General features: G+C 49.1%; 1 protein-coding gene across 3 annotated transcripts in view; it reads right to left on the minus strand.

The window, feature by feature from the left end:
• The window catches only part of LOC129820684 (uncharacterized protein KIAA2012 homolog), an 83512-nt gene that overhangs the window by 34317 nt on the left and 27497 nt on the right, over positions 1-21698 (minus strand). For all 3 annotated transcript variants that reach the window (XM_055877529.1, XM_055877530.1, XM_055877528.1), the window contains exons 3-9: positions 17462-17621; positions 17083-17265; positions 14831-14904; positions 9635-9684; positions 1524-1936; positions 1256-1392; positions 903-1176 (exon numbers count right to left, since the gene is read on the minus strand). In XM_055877529.1, coding sequence (XP_055733504.1) covers positions 903-1176; positions 1256-1392; positions 1524-1936; positions 9635-9684; positions 14831-14904; positions 17083-17265; positions 17462-17621 — 1291 coding nt within the window. The remainder of the gene's footprint in view (positions 1-902; positions 1177-1255; positions 1393-1523; positions 1937-9634; positions 9685-14830; positions 14905-17082; positions 17266-17461; positions 17622-21698) is intronic.

Below are 21698 nucleotides of genomic sequence, written 5' to 3' on the forward strand. Positions count from 1 at the left end.
TAGTATCAAGGTATGATTCATTCCTTTATGACATCATTAGTATCAAGGTATGATTCATTCCTTTATGACATCATTAGTATCAAGGTATGATTCATTCCTTTATGACATCATTAGTATCAAGGTATGATTCATTCCTTTATGACATCATTAGTATCAAGGTATGATTCATTCCTTTATGACATCATTAGTATCAAGGTATGATCCATTCCTTTATGACATCATTAGTATCAAGGTATGATTCATTCCTTTATGACATCATTAGTATCAAGGTATGATTCATTCTGTGTATTTGTTATTCTGTGTGATTAGTTAGGTATTTAGTAAATAAATAATTAAACCCAATTTTGTATTGCTGATTCAACTTGTTAGCCAGGGTTCGTGAAGATAACCAAGAATTTACAACTTTCAGATGAGACTGAAATAAGGTGACGATTAATATTGACTGCTATTGATGTAAAATATTATTAGGTCTTTAAGAGTTTATTCAGAAGATAACTGCTCTATAAATATTATTTTGTGGTGCCCCGACTTTCTAGTTAATTACATTTACATGATTAGCTCAATCAGGTAATATTAATTACAGAGAAATTACTTTATAGCCAAAGACACGACACCGGTTAAATAATACAATCAATAAGAATGTCCTAGTAGGTATTAGTTAGCATGTCAAATATTAAAATACACAGAGAAAATAAAGGGCTCATGGGGTGGCAGGTAGCCTAGTGGTTAGAGAGTTGGAATTGCAAGATCAAATCCCCGAGCTGACAAGGTTAAAAAAAAGTGTCGTTCTGCCCCTGAACAAGGCAGTTAACCCACTGTTCCTAGGCCGTCATTGAAAATAAGAATTTGTTCTTAACTGACTTGCCTAGTTAAATAAAGGTAAAACATTTTTTTTTAAATACCACAGGGAGTCTGCACCTCCTCCTCGTCTGTATGTTCAAGGGGTAATAGCACTGACAGCAGCAGCCTCCTGGGCCCTGGCTTCTCCGGGTGAGCTCTCTCTGGATGGGTACCCTCTGGATGGGCTCGGGGCTCTAGGAGGGTGTGGGCTGGATGAACAGGATAGGTCTGGGTCAACCTCTCTGGCTGGGTCTGGGCTGGATCCTCAGGGCTGACATACGCCTCATGTATGAGTGGCAGGAACTTCCCCCCCAGCCCACCTGGACTCCTTGGTTTCTGCCATTAGACGATTTAGAGTTATTATGTTGTAATTCTATGAAGCTCAAAGCTGGTGTCATTAGATTGCCTTACTTACCCTCCCACTACTGTCCTGGTCCCTGTCCTGGTCCAGACTGACCACTGAGCCAGAGAAAAGGGGAGGGAGATGAAATCTGGAGAAGCTGGGGTCCGAGGATGTGTTGTCCTTTTTTGTGTCTGCATTACCTTGTTTCACTGACCGAAGAAACAAAAAAGTAGAAATTTGACCCTGTGAAACACATGCACACTCACAATCCTTCTTCATTCTTCACAACTGAACTGAAGGATGTGAAGGAAGGTGAATAAGTGAAGGAAGGTGAACTCACGTGTCCGTCCCTGCTGGGCCCCACCCAGGTAACCACCATAGTAGTTGATGTGTGATAGCTGGCAGCTTCTCCAGGAGGAATCTACTGAGGCCGTCTTCAGAGGGCAGGGTCTCTCTCCTTTCGGTAGAGGCCAGGGCCTCTCTCCTCCCTGTAGAGGCCAGGGTCTCTCTCCTCTCTGTAGAGGCCAGGGCCTCTCTCCTCCCTGTAGAGGCCAGGGCCTCTCTCCTCCCTGTAGAGGCCAGGGTCTCTCTCCTCTCTGTAGAGGCCAGGGCCTCTCTCCTCTCTGTAGAGAGCAGGGTCTCTCTCCTCTCGGTAGAGGCCAGGGCCTCTCTCCTCTCTGTAGAAGGCAGGGTCTCTCTCCTCCTTGTAGAGGCCAGGATCTCTCTCCTCCAACCTCCTCACAGTCTTTCACACTAAATCATTATAATTTATTCAACTTCTGTAGCGCTTTTCATAACTCAAAGCAATATGTCATGCAAAAGGCAAAATATCATGAGTAGCCAAGCTATAGCTAACTATGCTGAACAAAAATATAAACACAACATTGTCAAGTCACAAGCTGAAATAAAAGATCCCAGAAATGTTCCATAGGCACAAAAAGCTGATTTCTCTAAAATGTTTCTCACAAATTTCTCCTTCGCCAGATAATAAATCCATCTAACAGGCATATCAAGAAGCTGATAAACAGCATGACCATTACACAGATGTACCTTGTGCTGGGGACAATAAAAGACCATGTCCAACAGAGCTGTTGACAGAGAATTGAATGTTCATTTCTCTACCGCTCCGGTACCGCTTGCCGTGCGGTAGCAGAGAGAACAGTCTATGACTTGGATGACTGAAGTCCTTGACAATTTTTGGGTCCTTCCTCTGACACCATCTAGCATATAGGTCCTGGATGGCAGGAAGCCTGGGCCCAGTACATGATGCCAGGAACCTTGGGTCCAGTACATGATGGCAGGAAGCTTGGCCCCAGTGATGTACTGGGCCGTTCACACTACCCTCTGTAGCGCCACTACCCTCTGTAGATGCCGAGCAGTTGCCAAACCAGGAGGTGATACAACCGGTCAGGATGCTCTCGATGGTACAGCTGTAGAACTTCTTGAGGATCTTGGGACCCATGCCAAATCTGTTCAGTTTTCTGAGGAGGAAAAGGTGTTGTCGTGCCCTCTTCACGGCTGTCTTGGTATGTTTGGACCATGATAGTCCGTTGGTGATGTGGACACCAAGGAACTTGAAACTCTCGACCTGCTCCACTGCAGCCCCGTCGATGAGAATGGGGGCCTGTTCGGCTCCTTTGTCTTGCTCACATTGAGGGAGAGGTTGTTGTCCTGGCACCCCACTGCCAGGTCTCTGACCTCCTCCCTATCGGTTGTCTCATCGTTGTCAGGTCTCTGACCTCCTCCCTATCGGTTGTCTCATCGTTGTCAGGTCTCTGACCTCCTCCCTATAGGCTGTCTCATCGTTGCCAGGTCTCTGATCTCCTCCCTATAGGCCGTCTCATCGTTGAGTGAGAGGTTGTTGTCCTGGCACCACACTGCCAGGTCTCTGACCTCCTCCCTATAGGCTGTCTCATCGTTTTCAGGTCTCTGACCTCCTCCCTATCGGTTGTTTCATCGTTGTCGGTGATCAGGCTGACCACTGTTGTGTCATCGGCACCTTAATGATGGTGTTGGAGTTGAGCTTGGCCACGCAGTCGTGGGTGAACAGGGAGTACAGGAGGGAACTGAGCACCCACCCCTGAGGGGCCCCAGTGTTGCGGATCAGCGTGGCAGATGTGTTGTTGCCTACCCTTACCACCTGGGGGCGTCCCGTCAGGAAGTCCAGGATCCAGTTGCAGAGGGAGGTGTTTAGTCCCAGGGTCCTTAGCTTAGTGATGAGCTTTGTGGGCACTATGGTGTTGAACGCTGAGCTGTAGTCAATGAACAGCATTCTCACATAGGTGTTCCTTTTGTCCAGGTGGGAAAGGGCAGTGTGGAGTGCAATTGAGATTTCATCATCTGTTGAGGTTGTATATGAATTGGAGTGGGTCTAGGGTTTCCGGCATGATGTTGTTGATGTGAGCCATGACCAGCCTTTCAAAGCACTTCATTGCTACTGACGTGAGTGCTACGGGGCGGGAATCATTTAGGCAGGTTACCTTCGCTTTTCTGGGGACAGTGGTCTGTTAGAAACATGCAGGTATTACAGACGCGGTCACAGAGAGGTTGAAAATGTCAGTGAAGACATGGCTTTGCGAATGTTGACCTGTTTACAGGTCTTGCTCACATCGGTTCCCAAGAGCGTGATCACACAGTCATCCGGAACAGCTGGGGCTCTCATGCATGCTTCAGTGTTTTTTGCCTCGAAGCCAGCATTAAAGGCATTTAGCTCGTCTGGTAGGCTCGTGTCACTGGGCAGCTCGCGGCTGGGTTTCCCTTTGTAGGCTGTAATAGTTTGCAAGCTCTGCCACATCCGACGAGCGTCACAGCCAGTGTAGTAGGATTCAATCTTAGTCCTGTATTGACTCTTTGCCTTTTTGATCGTTTGTCTGAGGGCATTGTGGGATTTCTTCTAAAGGTCTGGATTAGTGTCCCGATCCATGAAAGCAGCTCTAGCCTTTAGCTCGGTGCAGATGTTGCCTGTGTTCTATGGCTTCTGGTTAGGATATGTACGTATGGTCACTGTGGGGACGACGTCGTCGATGTACTTATTGATGAAGCCAGTGACAGAGGTGGTTTCCTCCTTATCACGAGGTATTCTACCTCAAGACTTCCTTAATACTAGACATCACGCACCAGCAGTCATTGAAAAATAGCCTTTCCAGACGTAGCTGCTCTGTCCTGCCGATGAACGGTAAACCAGCTCTATATATCCATGGCGTTGTTCAGATATGGCTTCTATATTGTGATCACCACATCCAATGGATTTGGATACTGTTTTAAAGCAAGTTTCTGCAGCATTAGTTAAGATGAGATGATTTAAGATGTTAATGATTTCATTCCTGTGCTGTTTGTAAATACCCTGGTAGGTTGACTGATAATGTACTAAATGATTTCATGAACCTTGTTTCTGTTAATGTACAGAAAGTTAATCTTCTCTCTTTATGTAGTGTTATCTCTCTTGTTGTGATGTGTGTTTGGTCCTATATTTATATTGTATTTATTTATTTATTTTAATCCCAGGCCCCTGTCCCTGCAGGAGGCCTTTTGCCTTTTGGTAGTTCGTCATTGTAAATAAAAAATGTGTTCTTAACTGACTTGCCTAGTTAAATAAAGGTTACATAAAATCTAAAATATTTGTAGCCCTTTTCTGGGATGCTTGCTTGTTTTCATTGCTTTACTGGAAAGCTTAGCAGAAGTAGACATGCTCATGTTATTGATGTTATTGCAGGCTGAGCTGCACACAGTGGTCTTCCTACTAGGACACAGCACCTCGGTGCTGACAGTATAACTCTGGTTCATAGGCACATGATTACTGCAGACAATAGCTGTAGGATTTACAGAGGCATTCAGGGCAGTAAGCGTGACATACAGTAAATTTGGCTACATACATTGTGTCTACCAATGCCCCTGGGATAATGTACAATTGCTGAAGCCTTCTCAAATCAAATCAAATGTTTTTATATAGCCCTTCTTAGATCAGCTGATATCTCAAAGTGCTGTACAGAAACCCAGCCTAAAACCCCAAACGGCAAGCAATGCAGGTGTAGAAGCACGGTGTCTGGGAAAAACTCCCTAGAAAGGCCAGAACCTAGGAAGAAACCTAGAGAGGAACCAGGCTATGAAGGGTGGCCAGTCTTCTTCTGGCTGTGCCGGGCGGAGATTATAAGATGTTAAAGATGTTAAAATGTTCATAAATGATGTTAAAATGTTAAGATGTTAAAATGTTCATAAATGACCAGCATGGTCAAATAATAATAATCACAGTAGTTGTCGAGGGTGCAACAGGTCAGCACCTCAGGAGTAAATGTCAGTTGGCTTTCCATAGCCGATCATTGACAACTCAGCGACACAATGGTAGGGATTAACTGAGCTGAGCTGGGTCATTGATAAGCAATTGTCTCAACGCAGCCTTATAATACTGTGAAAGGACCCAGGAACTGAATGGATTTGGGTGGATCCCATATTTTCTTATAGAACGAGCTTTACTTCCAGAAGGTATCAGAATTGTCAATAAATGTTACACCCACAGAGCTGAAATAGTCTGGTAGCCAGTTATGGAGGGCTAGAAGTCTGCTGAAACGTTCAATGCCACGAATTAGGGAGGGCAGAGGGACAGATATTATGGGGCATTTGTTGGTGTCAATCAGTTCTTTAAAATCCATCCTCAGCTGTTCTGAGCTGCCCTTCATAATGTAATTAAAATCCCACATGAACTATGATAGACTCAATTTCCTGATGCTGGTTTATAATGTTTGGGAGCAGCTTATTGATGTCCTGATGCAGGTTAATGTTTGGGAGCAGCTTATTGATGTCCTGATGCTGGTTAATGTTTGGGAGCAGCTTATTGATGTCCTGATGCTGGTTTATAATGTTTGGGAGCAGCTTATTGATCTCCTGATGCTGGTTTATAATGTTTGGGAGCAGCTTATTGATGTCCTGATGCTGGTTTATAATGTTTGGGAGCAGCTTAATGATGTCCTGATGCAGGTTAATGTTTGGGAGCAGCTTATTGATGTCCTGATGCTGGTTAATGTTTGGGAGCAGCTTATTGATGTCCTGATGCTGGTTAATATTTGGGAGCAGCTTATTGATGTCCTGATGCTGGTTTATAATGTTTGGGAGCAGCTTATTGATGTCCTGATGCTGGTTTATAATGTTTGGGAGCAGCTTATTGATGTCCTGATGCAGGTTAATGTTCGGGAGCAGCTTATTGATGTCCTGATGCTGGTTTATAATGTTTGGGAGCAGCTTATTGATGTCCTGATGCTGGTTTATAATGTTTGGGAGCAGCTTATTGATGTCCTGATGCAGGTTTATAATGTTTGGGAGCAGCTTATTGATGTCCTGATGCTGGTTTATAATGTTTGGGAGCAGCTTATTGATGTCCTGATGCAGGTTAATGTTTGGGAGCAGCTTATTGATGTCCTGATGCAGGTTAATAGTGTTTTGGAGCAGCTTATTGATGTCCTGATGCAGGTTAATGTTCGGGAGCAGCTTATTAATGTCCTGATGCAGGTTAATGTTTGGGAGCAGCTTATTGATGTCCTGATGCAGGTTAATAGTGTTTTGGAGCAGCTTATTGATGTCCTGATGCAGGTTAATGTTCGGGAGCAGCTTATTGATGTCCTGATGCAGGTTAATGTTTGGGAGGAGCTTATTGATGTCCTGATGCAGGTTAATGTTTGGGAGGAGCTTATTGATGTCCTGATGCAGGTTTATAATGTTTGGGAGCAGCTTATTGATGTCCTGATGCAGGTTAATGTTTGGGAGGAGCTTATTGATGTCCTGATGCAGGTTTATAATGTTTGGGAGCAGCTTATTGATGTCCTGATGCTGGTTTATAATGTTTGGGAGGAGCTTATTGATGTCCTGATGCAGGTTAATGTTTGGGAGGAGCTTATTGATGTCCTGATGCAGGTTTATAATGTTTGGGAGCAGCTTATTGATGTCCTGATGCTGGTTTATAATGTTTGGGAGGAGCTTATTGATGTCCTGATGCTGGTTTATAATGTTTGGGAGCATCTTATTGATGTCCTGATGCTGGTTTATAATGTTTGGGAGCAGCTTATTGATGTCCTGATGCAGGTTTATAATGTTTTGGAGCAGCTTATTGATGTCCTGATGCTGGTTTATAATGTTTGGGAGGAGCTTATTGATGTCCTGATGCAGGTTTATAATGTTTTGGAGCAGCTTATTGATGTCCTGATGCTGGTTTATAATGTTTGGGAGGAGCTTATTGATGTCCTGATGCTGGTTTATAATGTTTGGGAGCAGCTTATTGATGTCCTGATGCAGGTTTATAATGTTTTGGAGCAGCTTATTGATGTCCTGATGCAGGTTTATAATGTTTGGGAGCAGCTTATTAATGTCCTGATGCTGGTTAATGTTCGGGAGCAGCTTATTGATGTCCTGTACTCGTGCTCCTGGATAGCACAACGTTTTTACTCCAGAGACTGAGATTTCTCACCGTTGAACTGAACAATACAATGGCCGGAGAAGGGCATTGATAAATCCGGGCATTTCTACCCCTCACGCAATTCGGTGAACCACGAGAAGCAGGAAAGCATGCGCCCGCTGCATCTGGCGACACGTCCAGACCTCCCAGAGCAGGCAGTGCCCCGTCAGATCCAGAGAGAGGAGACAAACTCAACGACGAAGCCACTGTAGTTGTCAGCGTAGTTGGAGTCTGCACCGCCGTCGCGGACAGAGGCAGTCCTAGTAATGAAGGCACAGGTAGATCAGTCACTAGTGAAGTTATTCCTTATGTCAATCTACTACGAACCTCTCGGAGTCACTCCCGTCCACTTAGCGACAGGACCAGCTCTGATTGGAACATTCTTCTTTCTGTTCTCCATCCACTTCACTACAGGACGGAGGAGGAGAAGCAGACGGGGATTTTATTCAGATAGGGACGGATGACAAGGCAGGGAAACATCCATCAGGCCCGAGCGGCGTCCAGCCGTAGGAGTTAAGAAGCAGAAGATTCCAATGTGTGTTTTCCCCATAAGTTTGAACAGAATTGAGATGCGTTTGCTAAGCATAGCCAACTCCTTCCTGTAAACCTCCACTGCGTTGGATCTCCAGATTGTAAATACTGTTCCGGACAAGAGCGTAATAAACACAACGCTGGAAAAGTTTGTTAGTTATTCCAGGGGAAGCGGGCTCCATTGCAACCTAGCTAGCTAGCTACAGCTTGCTAGTTGGTAGCAGATGTTGACACAAACACTTATGAACAAAATAAATCAAACTAAGTAGAACAAAGTAAATCTTCGGAAACAAAATGCTGAAGCAACTCAGGTTGAGGAGCAGGAGTTATCCGAGTTTGTGACAGGAAATGATGCGGACAGGAAATGTGAGAGCACGGTGATTAGCTGGGCTTGGCTCCTAAGTGGGTGCACTTATGCCCGCTCATTTGAAATCCATAGATTAGAGCCTAATGTATTTTTCTCAATAGACTGATTTCCTTCTATGAACTATAACTCGTTAAAATCTTTGAAATTGTTGCATGTTGCGTTTTGTTCAGTATAAGTCGACCAATAGAGGCCAAGTGTTTGAGTGTCCAACTCATTCCACGGAAGGCCGAGTGTCTGCGGGTCTCCACTCCTCCCTTGTACTTGATTGATGAAATAAGGTCACTAATTAGTAAGGAACTCCCCTCACCTGGTTGTCTAGGTCACTAATTAGTAAGGAACTCCCCTCACCTGGTTGTCTAGGTCACTAATTAGTAAGGAACTCCCCTCACCTGGTTGTCTAGGTCACTAATTAGTAAGGAACACCCCTCACCTGGTTGTCTAGGTCACTAATTAGTAAGGAACTCCCCTCACCTGGTTGTCTAGGTCACTAATTAGTAAGGAACTCCCCTCACCTGGTTGTCTAGGTCACTAATTAGTAAGGAACTCCCCTCACCTGGTTGTCTAGGTCACTAATTAGTAAGGAACTCCCCTCACCTGGTTGTCTAGGTCACTAATTAGTAAGGAACTCCCCTCACCTGGTTGTCTAGGTCACTAATTAGTAAGGAACTCCCCTCACCTGGTTGTCTAGGTCACTAATTAGTAAGGAACTCCCCTCACCTGGTTGTCTAGGTCACTAATTAGTAAGGAACTCCCCTCACCTGGTTGTCTAGGTCACTAATTAGTAAGGAACTCCCCTCACCTGGTTGTCTAGGTCACTAATTAGTAAGGAACTCCCCTCACCTGGTTGTCTAGGTCACTAATTAGTAAGGAACTCCCCTCACCTGGTTGTCTAGGTCACTAATTAGTAAGGAACTCCCCTCACCTGGTTGTCTAGGTCACTAATTAGTAAGGAACTCCCCTCACCTGGTTGTCTAGGTCACTAATTAGTAAGGAACTCCCCTCACCTGGTTGTCTAGGGCTTAATTGAATGGAAAAACCAAAAACCCACAGACACGAGGCCCTCCATGGAAGAAGTTTGACAGCCCTGCTCTAGATGGTCAGGTAGATACTGTACCTGTCGTCAGGGTATATCAACACAGGACTCCCAACCTCCTGATGTGCAGCCTGGAATATACAAAAAAGATGATCAGATATGTTGAAATTGTTGAGACTAGTCCAGGGGGTGTCCTAGTACATCAAGCTGCCTCACGCTACAGGGCCGTTCTGGCTGCCTCACACTACAGAAACAGGAGATAGGCTCCTGCCCTATGGGCCGTTCTGGCTGCCTCACGCTACAGAAACAGGAGATAGGCTCCTGCCCTATGGGCCGTTCTGGCTGCCTCACGCTACAGAAACAGGAGATAGGCCCCTGCCCTATGGGCCTTCTGGCTGCCTCACGCTACAGAAACAGGAGATAGGCCCCTGCCCTATGGGCCTTCTGGCTGCCTCACGCTACAGAAACAGGAGATAGACTCCTGCCCTATGGGCCGTTCTGGCTGCCTCACGCTACAGAAACAGGAGATAGACTCCTGCCCTATGGGCCGTTCTGGCTGCCTCTCGCTACAGAAACAGGAGATAAGCTCCTGCCCTATGGGCCGTTCTGGCTGCCTCTCGCTACAGAAACAGGAGACAGGCTCCTGCCCTATGGGCCGTTCTGGCTGCCTCACGCTACAGAAACAGGAGATAGGCTCCTGCCCTATGGGCCGTTCTGGCTGCCTCACGCTACAGAAACAGGAGATAGGCTCCTGCCCTATGGGCCGTTCTGGCTGCCTCACGCTACAGAAACAGGTGACAGACTCCTGCCCTATGGGCCGTTCTGACTGCCTCTCGCTACAGAAACAGAAGACAGGCTCCTGCCCTATGGGCCGTTCTGGCTGCCTCACGCTACAGAAACAGGAGATAGGCTCCTGCCCTATGGGCCGTTCTGGCTACCTCTCGCTACAGAATCAGGAGATAAACTCCTGCCCTATGGGCCGTTCTGGCTACCTCACGCTACAGAAACAGGAGATAGACTCCTGCCCTATGGGCCGTTCTGGCGGCCTCACGCTACAGAAACAGGAGATAGGCCCCTGCCCTATGGGCCGTTCTGGCTGCCTCTCGCTACAGAAACAGGAGACAGGCTCCTGCCCTATGGGCCGTTCTGGCTGCCTCTCGCTACAGAAACAGGCCAGGCTCCTGCCCTATGGGCCGTTCTGGCTGCCTCACACTACAGAAACAGGACAGACTCCTGCCCTATGGGCCGTTCTGGCTGCCTCTCGCTACAGAAACAGGAGATAGACTCCTGCCCTATGGGCGGTTCTGGCTGCCTCATCCTACAGAATCAGGAGAGGCTCCTGCCCTATGGGCCGTTCTGGCTGCCTCTCGCTACAGAAACAGGAGATAGGCTCCTGCCCTATGGGCGGTTCTGGCTGCCTCACACTACAGAAACAGGAGATAAGCTCCTGCCCTATGGGCCGTTCTGGCTGCCTCTCGCTACAGAAACAGGAGATAGACTCCTGCCCTATGGGCCGTTCTGGCTGCCTCTCGCTACAGAAACAGGAGATAGACTCCTGCCCTATGGGCCGTTCTGGCTGCCTCTCGCTACAGAAACAGGAGATAGACTCCTGCCCTATGGGCCGTTCTGGCTGCCTCTCGCTACAGAAACAGGAGATAGACTCCTGCCCTATGGGCGGTTCTGGATGCCTCATCCTACAGAATCAGGAGAGGCCCCTGCCCTATGGGCCATTCTGGCTGCCTCTCGCTACAGAATCAGGAGATAAACTCCTGCCCTATGGGCCGTTCTGGCTGCCTCACGCTACAGAAACAGGAGATAGGCTCCTGCCCTATGGGCCGTTCTGGCTGCCTCACGCTACAGAAACAGGAGATAGGCTCCTGCCCTATGGGCCGTTCTGGCTGCCTCTCGCTACATAAACAGGAGATAGACTCCTGCCCTATGGGCCGTTCTGGCTGCCTCACGCTACAGAAACAGGAGATAGACTCCTGCCCTATGGGCCGTTCTGGCTGCATCTCGCTACAGAAACAGGAGATAGACTCCTGCCCTATGGGCCGTTCTGACTGCCTCACGCTACAGAAACAGGAGATAGGCCCCTGCCCTATGGGCCGTTCTGGCTGCCTCATCCTACAGAAACAGGAGATAGGCCCCTGCCCTATGGGCCGTTCTGGCTGCCTCACGCTACAGAAACAGGAGACAGGCCCCTGCCCTATGGGCCAATCTCGCGGCCTCACGCTACAGAAACAGGAGATAGGCCCCTGCCCTATGGGCCGTTCTGGCTGCCTCACGCTACAGAAACAGGAGATAGACTCCTGCCCTATGGGCCAATCTGGCGGCCTCACGCTATAGAAACAGGAGATAGACTCCTGCCCTATGGGCCGTTCTGGCTGCCTCACGCTACAGAAACAGGAGATAGACTCCTGCCCTATGGGCCGTTCTGGCTGCCTCACGCTACAGAAACAGGAGATAGGCTCCTGCCCTATGGGCCGTTCTGGCTGCCTCACGCTACAGAAACAGGAGATAGACTCCTGCCCTATGGGCCGTTCTGGCTGCCTCTCGCTACAGAAACAGGAGATAGACTCCTGCCCTATGGGCCGTTCTGGCTGCCTCTCGCTACAGAAACAGGAGATAGACTCCTGCCCTATGGGCCATTCTGGCTGCCTCACGCTACAGAAACACGAGATAGACTCCTAACCTATGGGCCGTTCTGGCTGCCTCTCGCTACAGAAACAGGAGATAGGCCCCTGCCCTATGGGCCGTTCTGGCTGCCTCACGCTACAGAAACAGGAGATAGACTCCTGCCCTATGGGCCGTTCTGGCTGCCTCACGCTACAGAAACAGGAGATAGACTCCTGCCCTATGGGCCGTTCTGGCTGCCTCACGCTACAGAAACAGGAGATAGACTCCTGCCCTATGGGCCGTTCTGGCTGCCTCACGCTACAGAAACAGGAGACATGCCCCTGCCCTATGGGCCGTTCTGGCTGCCTCTCGCTACAGAAACAGGAGATAGACTCCTGCCCTATGGGCCGTTCTGGCTGCCTCACGCTACAGAAACAGGAGATAGACTCCTGCCCTATGGGCCGTTCTGGCTGCCTCACGCTACAGAAACAGGAGATAGGCCCCTGCCCTATGGGCCGTTCTGGCTGCCTCACGCTACAGAAACAGGAGACATGCCCCTGCCTTATGGGCCGTTCTGGCTGCCTCACGCTACAGAAACAGGAGATAGGCTCCTGCCCTATGGGCCGTTCTGGCTACCTCACGCTACAGAAACAGGAGAGGCTCCTGCCCTATGGGCCGTTCTGGCTGCCTCACGCTACAGAAACAGGAGATAGACTCCTGCCCTATGGGCCGTTCTGGCGGCCTCTCGCTACAGAAACAGGAGATAGACTCCTGCCCTATGGGCCGTTCTGGCTGCCTCTCGCTACAGAAACAGGAGACAGGCTCCTGCCCTATGGGCCGTTTTGGCTGCCTCTCGCTACAGAAACAGGAGATAGACTCCTGCCCTATGGGCCGTTCTGGCTGCCTCTCACTACAGAAACAGGAGATAGACTCCTGCCCTATGGGCCGTTCTGGCTGCCTCTCGCTACAGAAACAGGAGATAGGCCCCTGCCCTATGGGCCGTTCTGGCTGCCTCACGCTACAGAAACAGGAGATAGACTCCTGCCCTATGGGCCGTTCTGGCTGCCTCACGCTACAGAAACAGGAGATAGGCCCCTGCCCTATGGGCCGTTCTGGCTGCCTCACGCTACAGAAACAGGAGATAGACTCCTGCCCTATGGGCCGTTCTGGCTGCCTCACGCTACAGAAACAGGAGACATGCCCCTGCCCTATGGGCCGTTCTGGCTGCCTCACGCTACAGAAACAGGAGATAGGCCCCTGCCCTATGGGCCGTTCTGGCTGCCTCACGCTACAGAAACAGGAGATAGACTCCTGCCCTATGGGCCGTTCTGGCTGCCTCTCGCTACAGAAACAGGAGATAGGCTCCTGCCCTATGGGCCGTTCTGGCTGCCTCACGCTACAGAATCAGGAGATAGACTCCTGCCCTATGGGCCGTTCTGGCGGCCTCTCGCTACAGAAACAGGAGATAGACTCCTGCCCTATGGGCCGTTCTGGCTGCCTCTCGCTACAGAAACAGGAGACAGGCTCCTGCCCTATGGGCCGTTCTGGCTGCCTCTCGCTACAGAAACAGGAGATAGACTCCTGCCCTATGGGCCGTTCTGGCTGCCTCTCGCTACAGAAACAGGAGATACACTCCTGCCCTATGGGCCGTTCTGGCTGCCTCTCGCTACAGAAACAGGAGATAGGCCCCTGCCCTATGGGCCGTTCTGGCTGCCTCACGCTACAGAAACAGGAGATAGACTCCTGCCCTATGGGCCGTTCTGGCTGCCTCACGCTACAGAAACAGGAGATAGGCCCCTGCCCTATGGGCCGTTCTGGCTGCCTCACGCTACAGAAACAGGAGATAGGCCCCTGCCCTATGGGCCGTTCTGGCTGCCTCACGCTACAGAAACAGGAGACATGCCCCTGCCCTATGGGCCGTTCTGGCTGCCTCACGCTACAGAAACAGGAGATAGACTCCTGCCCTATGGGCCGTTCTGGCTGCCTCTCGCTACAGAAACAGGAGATAGACTCCTGCCCTATGGGCCGTTCTGGCTGCCTCTCGCTACAGAAACAGGAGATAGACTCCTGCCCAATGGGCCGTTCTGGCTGCCTCACGCTACAGAAACAGGAGATAGGCTCCTGCCCTATGGGCCGTTCTGGCTGCCTCTCGCTACAGAAACAGGAGATAGACTCCTGCCCTATGGGCCGTTCTGGCTGCCTCTCGCTACAGAAACAGGAGTTAGACTCCTGCCCTATGGGCCGTTCTGGCTGCCTCTCGCTACAGAAACAGGAGATAGACTCCTGCCCTATGGGCCGTTCTGGCTGCCTCTCGCTACAGAAACAGGAGATAGACTCCTGCCCTATGGGCCGTTCTGGCTGCCTCACGCTACAGAAACAGGAGATAGACTCCTGCCCTATGGGCCGTTCTGGCTGCCTCTCGCTACAGAAACAGGAGATAGGCTCCTGCCCTATGGGCCGTTCTGGCTGCCTCACACTACAGAAACAGGAGATAGGCTCCTGCCCTATGGGCCGTTCTGGCTGCCTCTCGCTACAGAAACAGGAGATAGACTCCTGCCCTATGGGCCGTTCTAGCTCGGACATGGCTTACTTATAGTGAAACCAAACGCTTTTGACAAAATGGTATTCCGTCAGAAAAAGGCTATTCGTTTCTGTTATCACCTGTCCATGAGGTGGATCTCCAGGGAGCTGTCTTGTACTCTCTACCCGCCAAAGAGACTCCTGCTGCTCCAAACCTTTTAGAAACAACAATAACAACAATAAACAAACAACTAGATCATTTAAATGTTGACCCGTTGTTCTTGATTGATGGACAATACATGACGTAATAAATGGATGCTACCACCACTGATGGGTAACAGTTCAAAATAAGAGCGTTGCTCTGACATGGCGGTGTACACCAACCGCGTGACGTCTCCTGTGGTGTAAACAACAACGGATTAAAACAAGGTCACGAGCGTGTGGGCGCCATGGCCAGGGTTGTGGGTTCGATTCCCGGAGTCACCCATAGGTGAAATGTCACGTTCCTGACCTGTTTTTCCTTTTTCTTGTATTTATTTGGTTGGTCAGGGCGTGAGTTGGGGTGGGTTGTCCATGTGTTATTTTCTATGTTGGGATGTTTGTGTTCGGCCGGGTATGATTCTCAATCAGAGACAGCTGTCAATCGTTATCCCTGATTGAGAATCATACTTAGGCAGCCTGTGATTCACGTGTGTTTTTGTGGGTGGTTGTATCTCGTGTTGTGGTTGTAACCTTCCCCTGTTGTCACTCTCCTTCATTACTATCCCTAACCTTCCCCTGTTGTCCCTCTCTTTCAGCACTAACCTTCCCACTGTTGTCCCTCTCTTTCAGCACTAACCTTCCCACTGTTGTCCCTCTCCTTCAGTACTAACCTTCCCACTGTTGTCCCTCTCCTTCAGTACTAACCTTCCCACTGTTGTCACTCTCCTTCATTACTAACCTTCCCACTGGTGTCCCTGTCCTTCAGTACTAACCTTCCCCTGTTGTCCCTGTCCTTCAGTACTAACCTTCCCACTGGTGTCCCTCTCCTTCAGTACTAACCTTCCCCTGTCCCTCAGTACTAACCTTCCCCTGTTGTCCCTCTCCTTCAGTACTAACCTTCCCCTGTTGTCCCTCTCCTTCAGTACTAACCTTCCCCTGTTGTCCCTGTCCTTCAATACTAACCTTCCCCTGTTGTCCCTGTCCTTCAGTACTAACCTTCCCCTGTTGTCCCTGTCCTTCAGTACTAACCTTCCCACTGTTGTCCCTGTCCTTCAGTACTAACCTTCCCCTGTTGTCCCTGTCCCTCAGTACTAACCTTCCCACTGTTGTCCCTGTCCCTCAGTACTAACCTTCCCACTGTTGTCCCTGTCCCTCAGTACTAATCTTCCCACTGTTGTCCCTGTCCTTCAGTACTAACCTTCCCGCTGTTGTCCCTGTCCCTCAGTACTAACCTTCCCCTGTTGTCCCTGTCCCTCAGTACTAACCTTCCCCTGTTGTCCCTGTCCCTCAGTACTAACCTTCCCCTGTTGTCCCTGTCCCTCAGTACTAACCTTCCCACTGTTGTCCCTGTCCCTCAGTACTAACCTTCCCACTGTTGTCCCTGTCCCTCAGTACTAACCTTCCCACTGTTGTCCCTGTCCCTCAGTACTAATCTTCCCACTGTTGTCCCTGTCCTTCAGTACTAACCTTCCCGCTGTTGTCCCTGTCCCTCAGTACTAACCTTCCCCTGTTGTCCCTGTCCCTCAGTACTAACCTTCCCCTGTTGTCCCTGTCCCTCAGTACTAACCTTCCCCTGTTGTCCCTGTCCCTCAGTACTAACCTTCCCACTGTTGTCCCTGTCCCTCAGTACTAACCTTCCCACTGTTGTCCCTGTCCCTCAGTACTAACCTTCCCACTGTTGTCCCTGTCCCTCAGTACTAATCTTCCCACTGTTGTCCCTGTCCTTCAGTACTAACCTTCCCGCTGTTGTCCCTGTCCTTCAGTACTAACCTTCCCACTGCTGTCCATCTCCCTCATTACTAACCTTAACCCTAACCTAGTGGGAGTTTCCACCACAGAGCATTGGATTAGTGGAGTCATGGGCTAGTGGAAGTTTCCACCACAAAGCATTGGATTAGTGGAGGCATGGGCTAGTGGAAGTTCCCACCACAAAGCATTGGATTAGTGGAGGCATGGGCTAGTGGAAGTTCCCACCATAAAGCATTGGATTAGTGGAGGCATGGGCTAGTGGAAGTTTCCACCACAAAGCATTGGATTAGTGGAGGCATGGGCTAGTGGAAGTTCCCACCATGCTTGTTCCCTTCATTCACCACAATCCCTTTAAAATCAGTGAAGGGAAGTGACCAAGTACACACTTTTGGACGAAGGAGAGCTAATTGGCACAGTATGTTGGGTCAACATGCTGAGTTTACCTGATGCTGGATGAGACATGTCTCTTGTGTAGCAGATCACCTCTGGTATAGGTGGTAAAGGAACTTGAGGTTGCCTGTAGGGATTGTGGGATAGTGCCTGGCCAGACCTGGGGATGCAAAGGCCACCTGTAGCTGGAGTGGGGCATGGGGTCTTGACATGGCCCCTACACAGCTCTGGATCATCTGGTTAAACAGGGACAAGCGAAGGACAGGAAAAGTCTCTATTTCTCAGTGAAATACTCATAGAGACGCAGAGCCCGTCTTTGTTTCGGACTTTCATCTCAACTGCCATTATCGACAGAAGGTGGACGTACAGACACGTTTCATGTTCCCCTGTTATGCCTGTTACCTTTGACCTTTGGCCTGTCCTGCGTGTTACCTGTAAGCTGCTCCAGGTGGGTGGGCGCTACCTGGCGCTTCCAACCCTTGGTGGGGTGTCTGGGGTAGGAGGGCTTGATGGGAGGATAGTAGGTCTCATGACTGGAGGGGAGGGGGAGGACAGGCTGGTGGGTGTCTTTGCCTTCTTCTTCCTCACGAAGCTGAGGGAGAGACAGAGACGAACCAATTATTAATGAGAATCATAACAGATGCATCGTAACAAACACTACAACACCTTAGATAGATAGATTAGATCCCAGTGAAAGGAAAAGGGCTTTAGCAATATGTTTAGCCTGTCAGAGGTAAAAATGAACTACAGACAGGAAGCTGCTATATATGGGCGTGTCCTGAGAAAGACAGGAAGCTGCTATATATGGGCGTGTCCTGAGAAAGACAGGAAGCTGCTATACATGGGCGTGTCCTGAGAAAGACAGGAAGCTCCTATACATGGGCGTGTCCTGAGAAAGACAGGAAGCTGTTATACATGGGCGTGTCCTGAGAAAGACAGGAAGCTGTTATACATGGGCGTGTCCTGAGAAAGACAGGAAGCTGCTATACATGGGCGTGTCCTGAGAAAGACAGGAAGCTGCTATACATGGGCGTGTCCTGAGAAAGACAGGAAGCTGCTATACATGGGCGTGTCCTGAGAAAGACAGGAAGCTGCTATACATGGGCGTGTCCTGAGAAAGACAGGAAGCTGCTATACATGGGCGTGTCCTGAGAAAGACAGGAAGCTGCTATACATGGGCGTGTCCTGAGAAAGACAGGAAGCTGCTATACATGGGCGTGTCCTGAGAAAGACAGGAAGCTGCTATACATGGGTGTGTCCTGAGAAAGACAGGAAGCTGCTATACATGGGCGTGTCCTGAGAAAGACAGGAAGCTGCTATACATGGGCCTGTCCTGAGAAAGACAGGAAGCTGCTATACATGGGCGTGTCCTGAGAAAGACAGGAAGCTGCTATACATGGGCGTGTCCTGCCATGGTTAAAATATAGCTTGTTTCTGAACGGGTGTGTTATTCAAAACCTTTTCTCAATAGGGGGTGCTGTTTGATTTCACCTTTATTTAACCAGGTGGCCATTTGAGAACAAGTTCTCATTTACAACTCTAACCCTTTTCTAGCTGACCGTCAGCTACATACACACAGATATCTCTAAACCTGTCCCACTACGACCGTCAGCTACATACACACAGATATCTCTAAACCTGTCCCACTACGGCCGTCAGCTACACACAGATATCTCTAAACCTGTCCCACTACGACCGTCAGCTACACACAGATATCTCTAAACCTGTCCCACTACGACCGTCAGCTAGCTACACACAGATATCTCTAAACCTGTCCCACTACGACCGTCAGCTAGATACACACAGATATCTCTAAACCTGTCCCACTACGACCGTCAGCTAGCTACACACAGATATCTCTAAACCTGTCCCACTACGACCGTCAGCTACACACAGATATCTCTAAACCTGTCCCACTACGACCGTCAGCTACACACAGATATCTCTAAACCTGTCCCACTACGACCGTCAGATACACACAGATATCTCTAAACCTGTCCCACTACGGCCGTCAGCTACACACAGATATCTCTAAACCTGTCCCACTACGACCGTCAGCTAGCTACACACAGATATCTCTAAACCTGTCCCACTATGACCGTCAGCTACACACAGATATCTCTAAACCTGTCCAACTACGACCGTCAGCTATAGACACACAGATATCTCTAAACCTGTCCCACTACGACCGTCAGCTATAGACACACAGATATCTCTAAACCTGTCCCACTACGACCGTCAGCTAGATACACACAGATATCTCTAAACCTGTCCCACTATGACCGTCAGCTACACACAGATATCTCTAAACCTGTCCAACTACGACCGTCAGCTATAGACACACAGATATCTCTAAACCTGTCCCACTACGACCGTCAGCTAGATACTCACAGATATCTCTAAACCTGTCCCACTACGACCGTCAGCTAGATACACACAGATATCTCTAAACCTGTCCCACTACGACCGTCAGCTAGATACAGATATCTCTAAACCTGTCCCACTACGACCATCAGCTATATACACACAGATATCTCTAAACCTGTCCCACTACGACCATCAGCAAAACACACAGATATCTCTAAACCTGTCCCACTACGACCGCCAGCTAGCTACACACAGATATCTCTAAACCTGTCCCACTACGACCGTCAGCTACACACACAGATATCTCTAAACCTGTCCCACTACGACCGTCAGCTAGATACACACAGATATCTCTAAACCTGTCCCACTACGACCGTCAGCTAGATACAGATATCTCTAAACCTGTCCCACTATGACCGCCAGCTATATACACACAGATATCTCTAAACCTGTCCCACTACGACCGCCAGCTAGCTACACACAGATATCTCTAAACCTGTCCCACTACGACCGCCAGCTAGCTACACACAGATATCTCTAAACCTGTCCCACTACGACCGCCAGCTAGCTACACACAGATATCTCTAAACCTGTCCCACTACGACCGCCAGCTAGCTACACACAGATATCTCTAAACCTGTCCCACTACGACCGCCAGCTAGCTACACACAGATATCTCTAAACCTGTCCCACTACGACCGCCAGCTAGCTACACACAGATATCTCTAAACCTGTCCCACTACGACCGTCAGCTACACACAGATATCTCTAAACCTGTCCCACTATGACCGCCAGCTATATACACACAGATATCTCTAAACCTGTCCCACTACGACCGTCAGCTACACACAGATATCTCTAAACCTGTCCCACTACGACCGTCAGCTAGATACACACAGATATCTCTAAACCTGTCCCACTATGACCGGCAGCTAGATACACACAGATATCTCTAAACCTGTCCCACTATGACCGTCAGCTAGATACACACAGATATCTCTAAACCTGTCCCACTATGACCATCAGCTACACACACAGATATCTCTAAACCTGTCCTGCTACGACCCTCATTTACATACACAGATATCTCTAAACCTGTCCCACTACGACCGTCAGCTAGCTACACACAGATATCTCTAAACCTGTCCCACTACGACCGTCAGCTAGATACACACAGATATCTCTAAACCTGTCCCACTACGACCGTCAGCTAGCTACACACAGATATCTCTAAACCTGTCCCACTACGACCGTCAGCTACACACAGATATCTCTAAACCTGTCCCACTACGACCGTCAGCTACACACAGATATCTCTAAACCTGTCCCACTACGACCGTCAGATACACACAGATATCTCTAAACCTGTCCCACTACGGCCGTCAGCTACACACAGATATCTCTAAACCTGTCCCACTACGACCGTCAGCTAGCTACACACAGATATCTCTAAACCTGTCCCACTATGACCGTCAGCTACACACAGATATCTCTAAACCTGTCCAACTACGACCGTCAGCTATAGACACACAGATATCTCTAAACCTGTCCCACTACGACCGTCAGCTATAGACACACAGATATCTCTAAACCTGTCCCACTACGACCGTCAGCTAGATACACACAGATATCTCTAAACCTGTCCCACTATGACCGTCAGCTACACACAGATATCTCTAAACCTGTCCAACTACGACCGTCAGCTATAGACACACAGATATCTCTAAACCTGTCCCACTACGACCGTCAGCTAGATACACACAGATATCTCTAAACCTGTCCCACTACGACCGTCAGCTAGATACAGATATCTCTAAACCTGTCCCACTACGACCATCAGCTATATACACACAGATATCTCTAAACCTGTCCCACTACGACCATCAGCAAAACACACAGATATCTCTAAACCTGTCCCACTACGACCGCCAGCTAGCTACACACAGATATCTCTAAACCTGTCCCACTACGACCGTCAGCTACACACACAGATATCTCTAAACCTGTCCCACTACGACCGTCAGCTAGATACACACAGATATCTCTAAACCTGTCCCACTACGACCGTCAGCTAGATACAGATATCTCTAAACCTGTCCCACTATGACCGCCAGCTATATACACACAGATATCTCTAAACCTGTCCCACTACGACCGCCAGCTAGCTACACACAGATATCTCTAAACCTGTCCCACTACGACCGCCAGCTAGCTACACACAGATATCTCTAAACCTGTCCCACTACGACCGCCAGCTAGCTACACACAGATATCTCTAAACCTGTCCCACTACGACCGCCAG

This window comes from Salvelinus fontinalis, chromosome 23 (genome assembly GCF_029448725.1).
Source record: "Salvelinus fontinalis isolate EN_2023a chromosome 23, ASM2944872v1, whole genome shotgun sequence".
NCBI lineage: Eukaryota > Metazoa > Chordata > Actinopteri > Salmoniformes > Salmonidae > Salvelinus > Salvelinus fontinalis.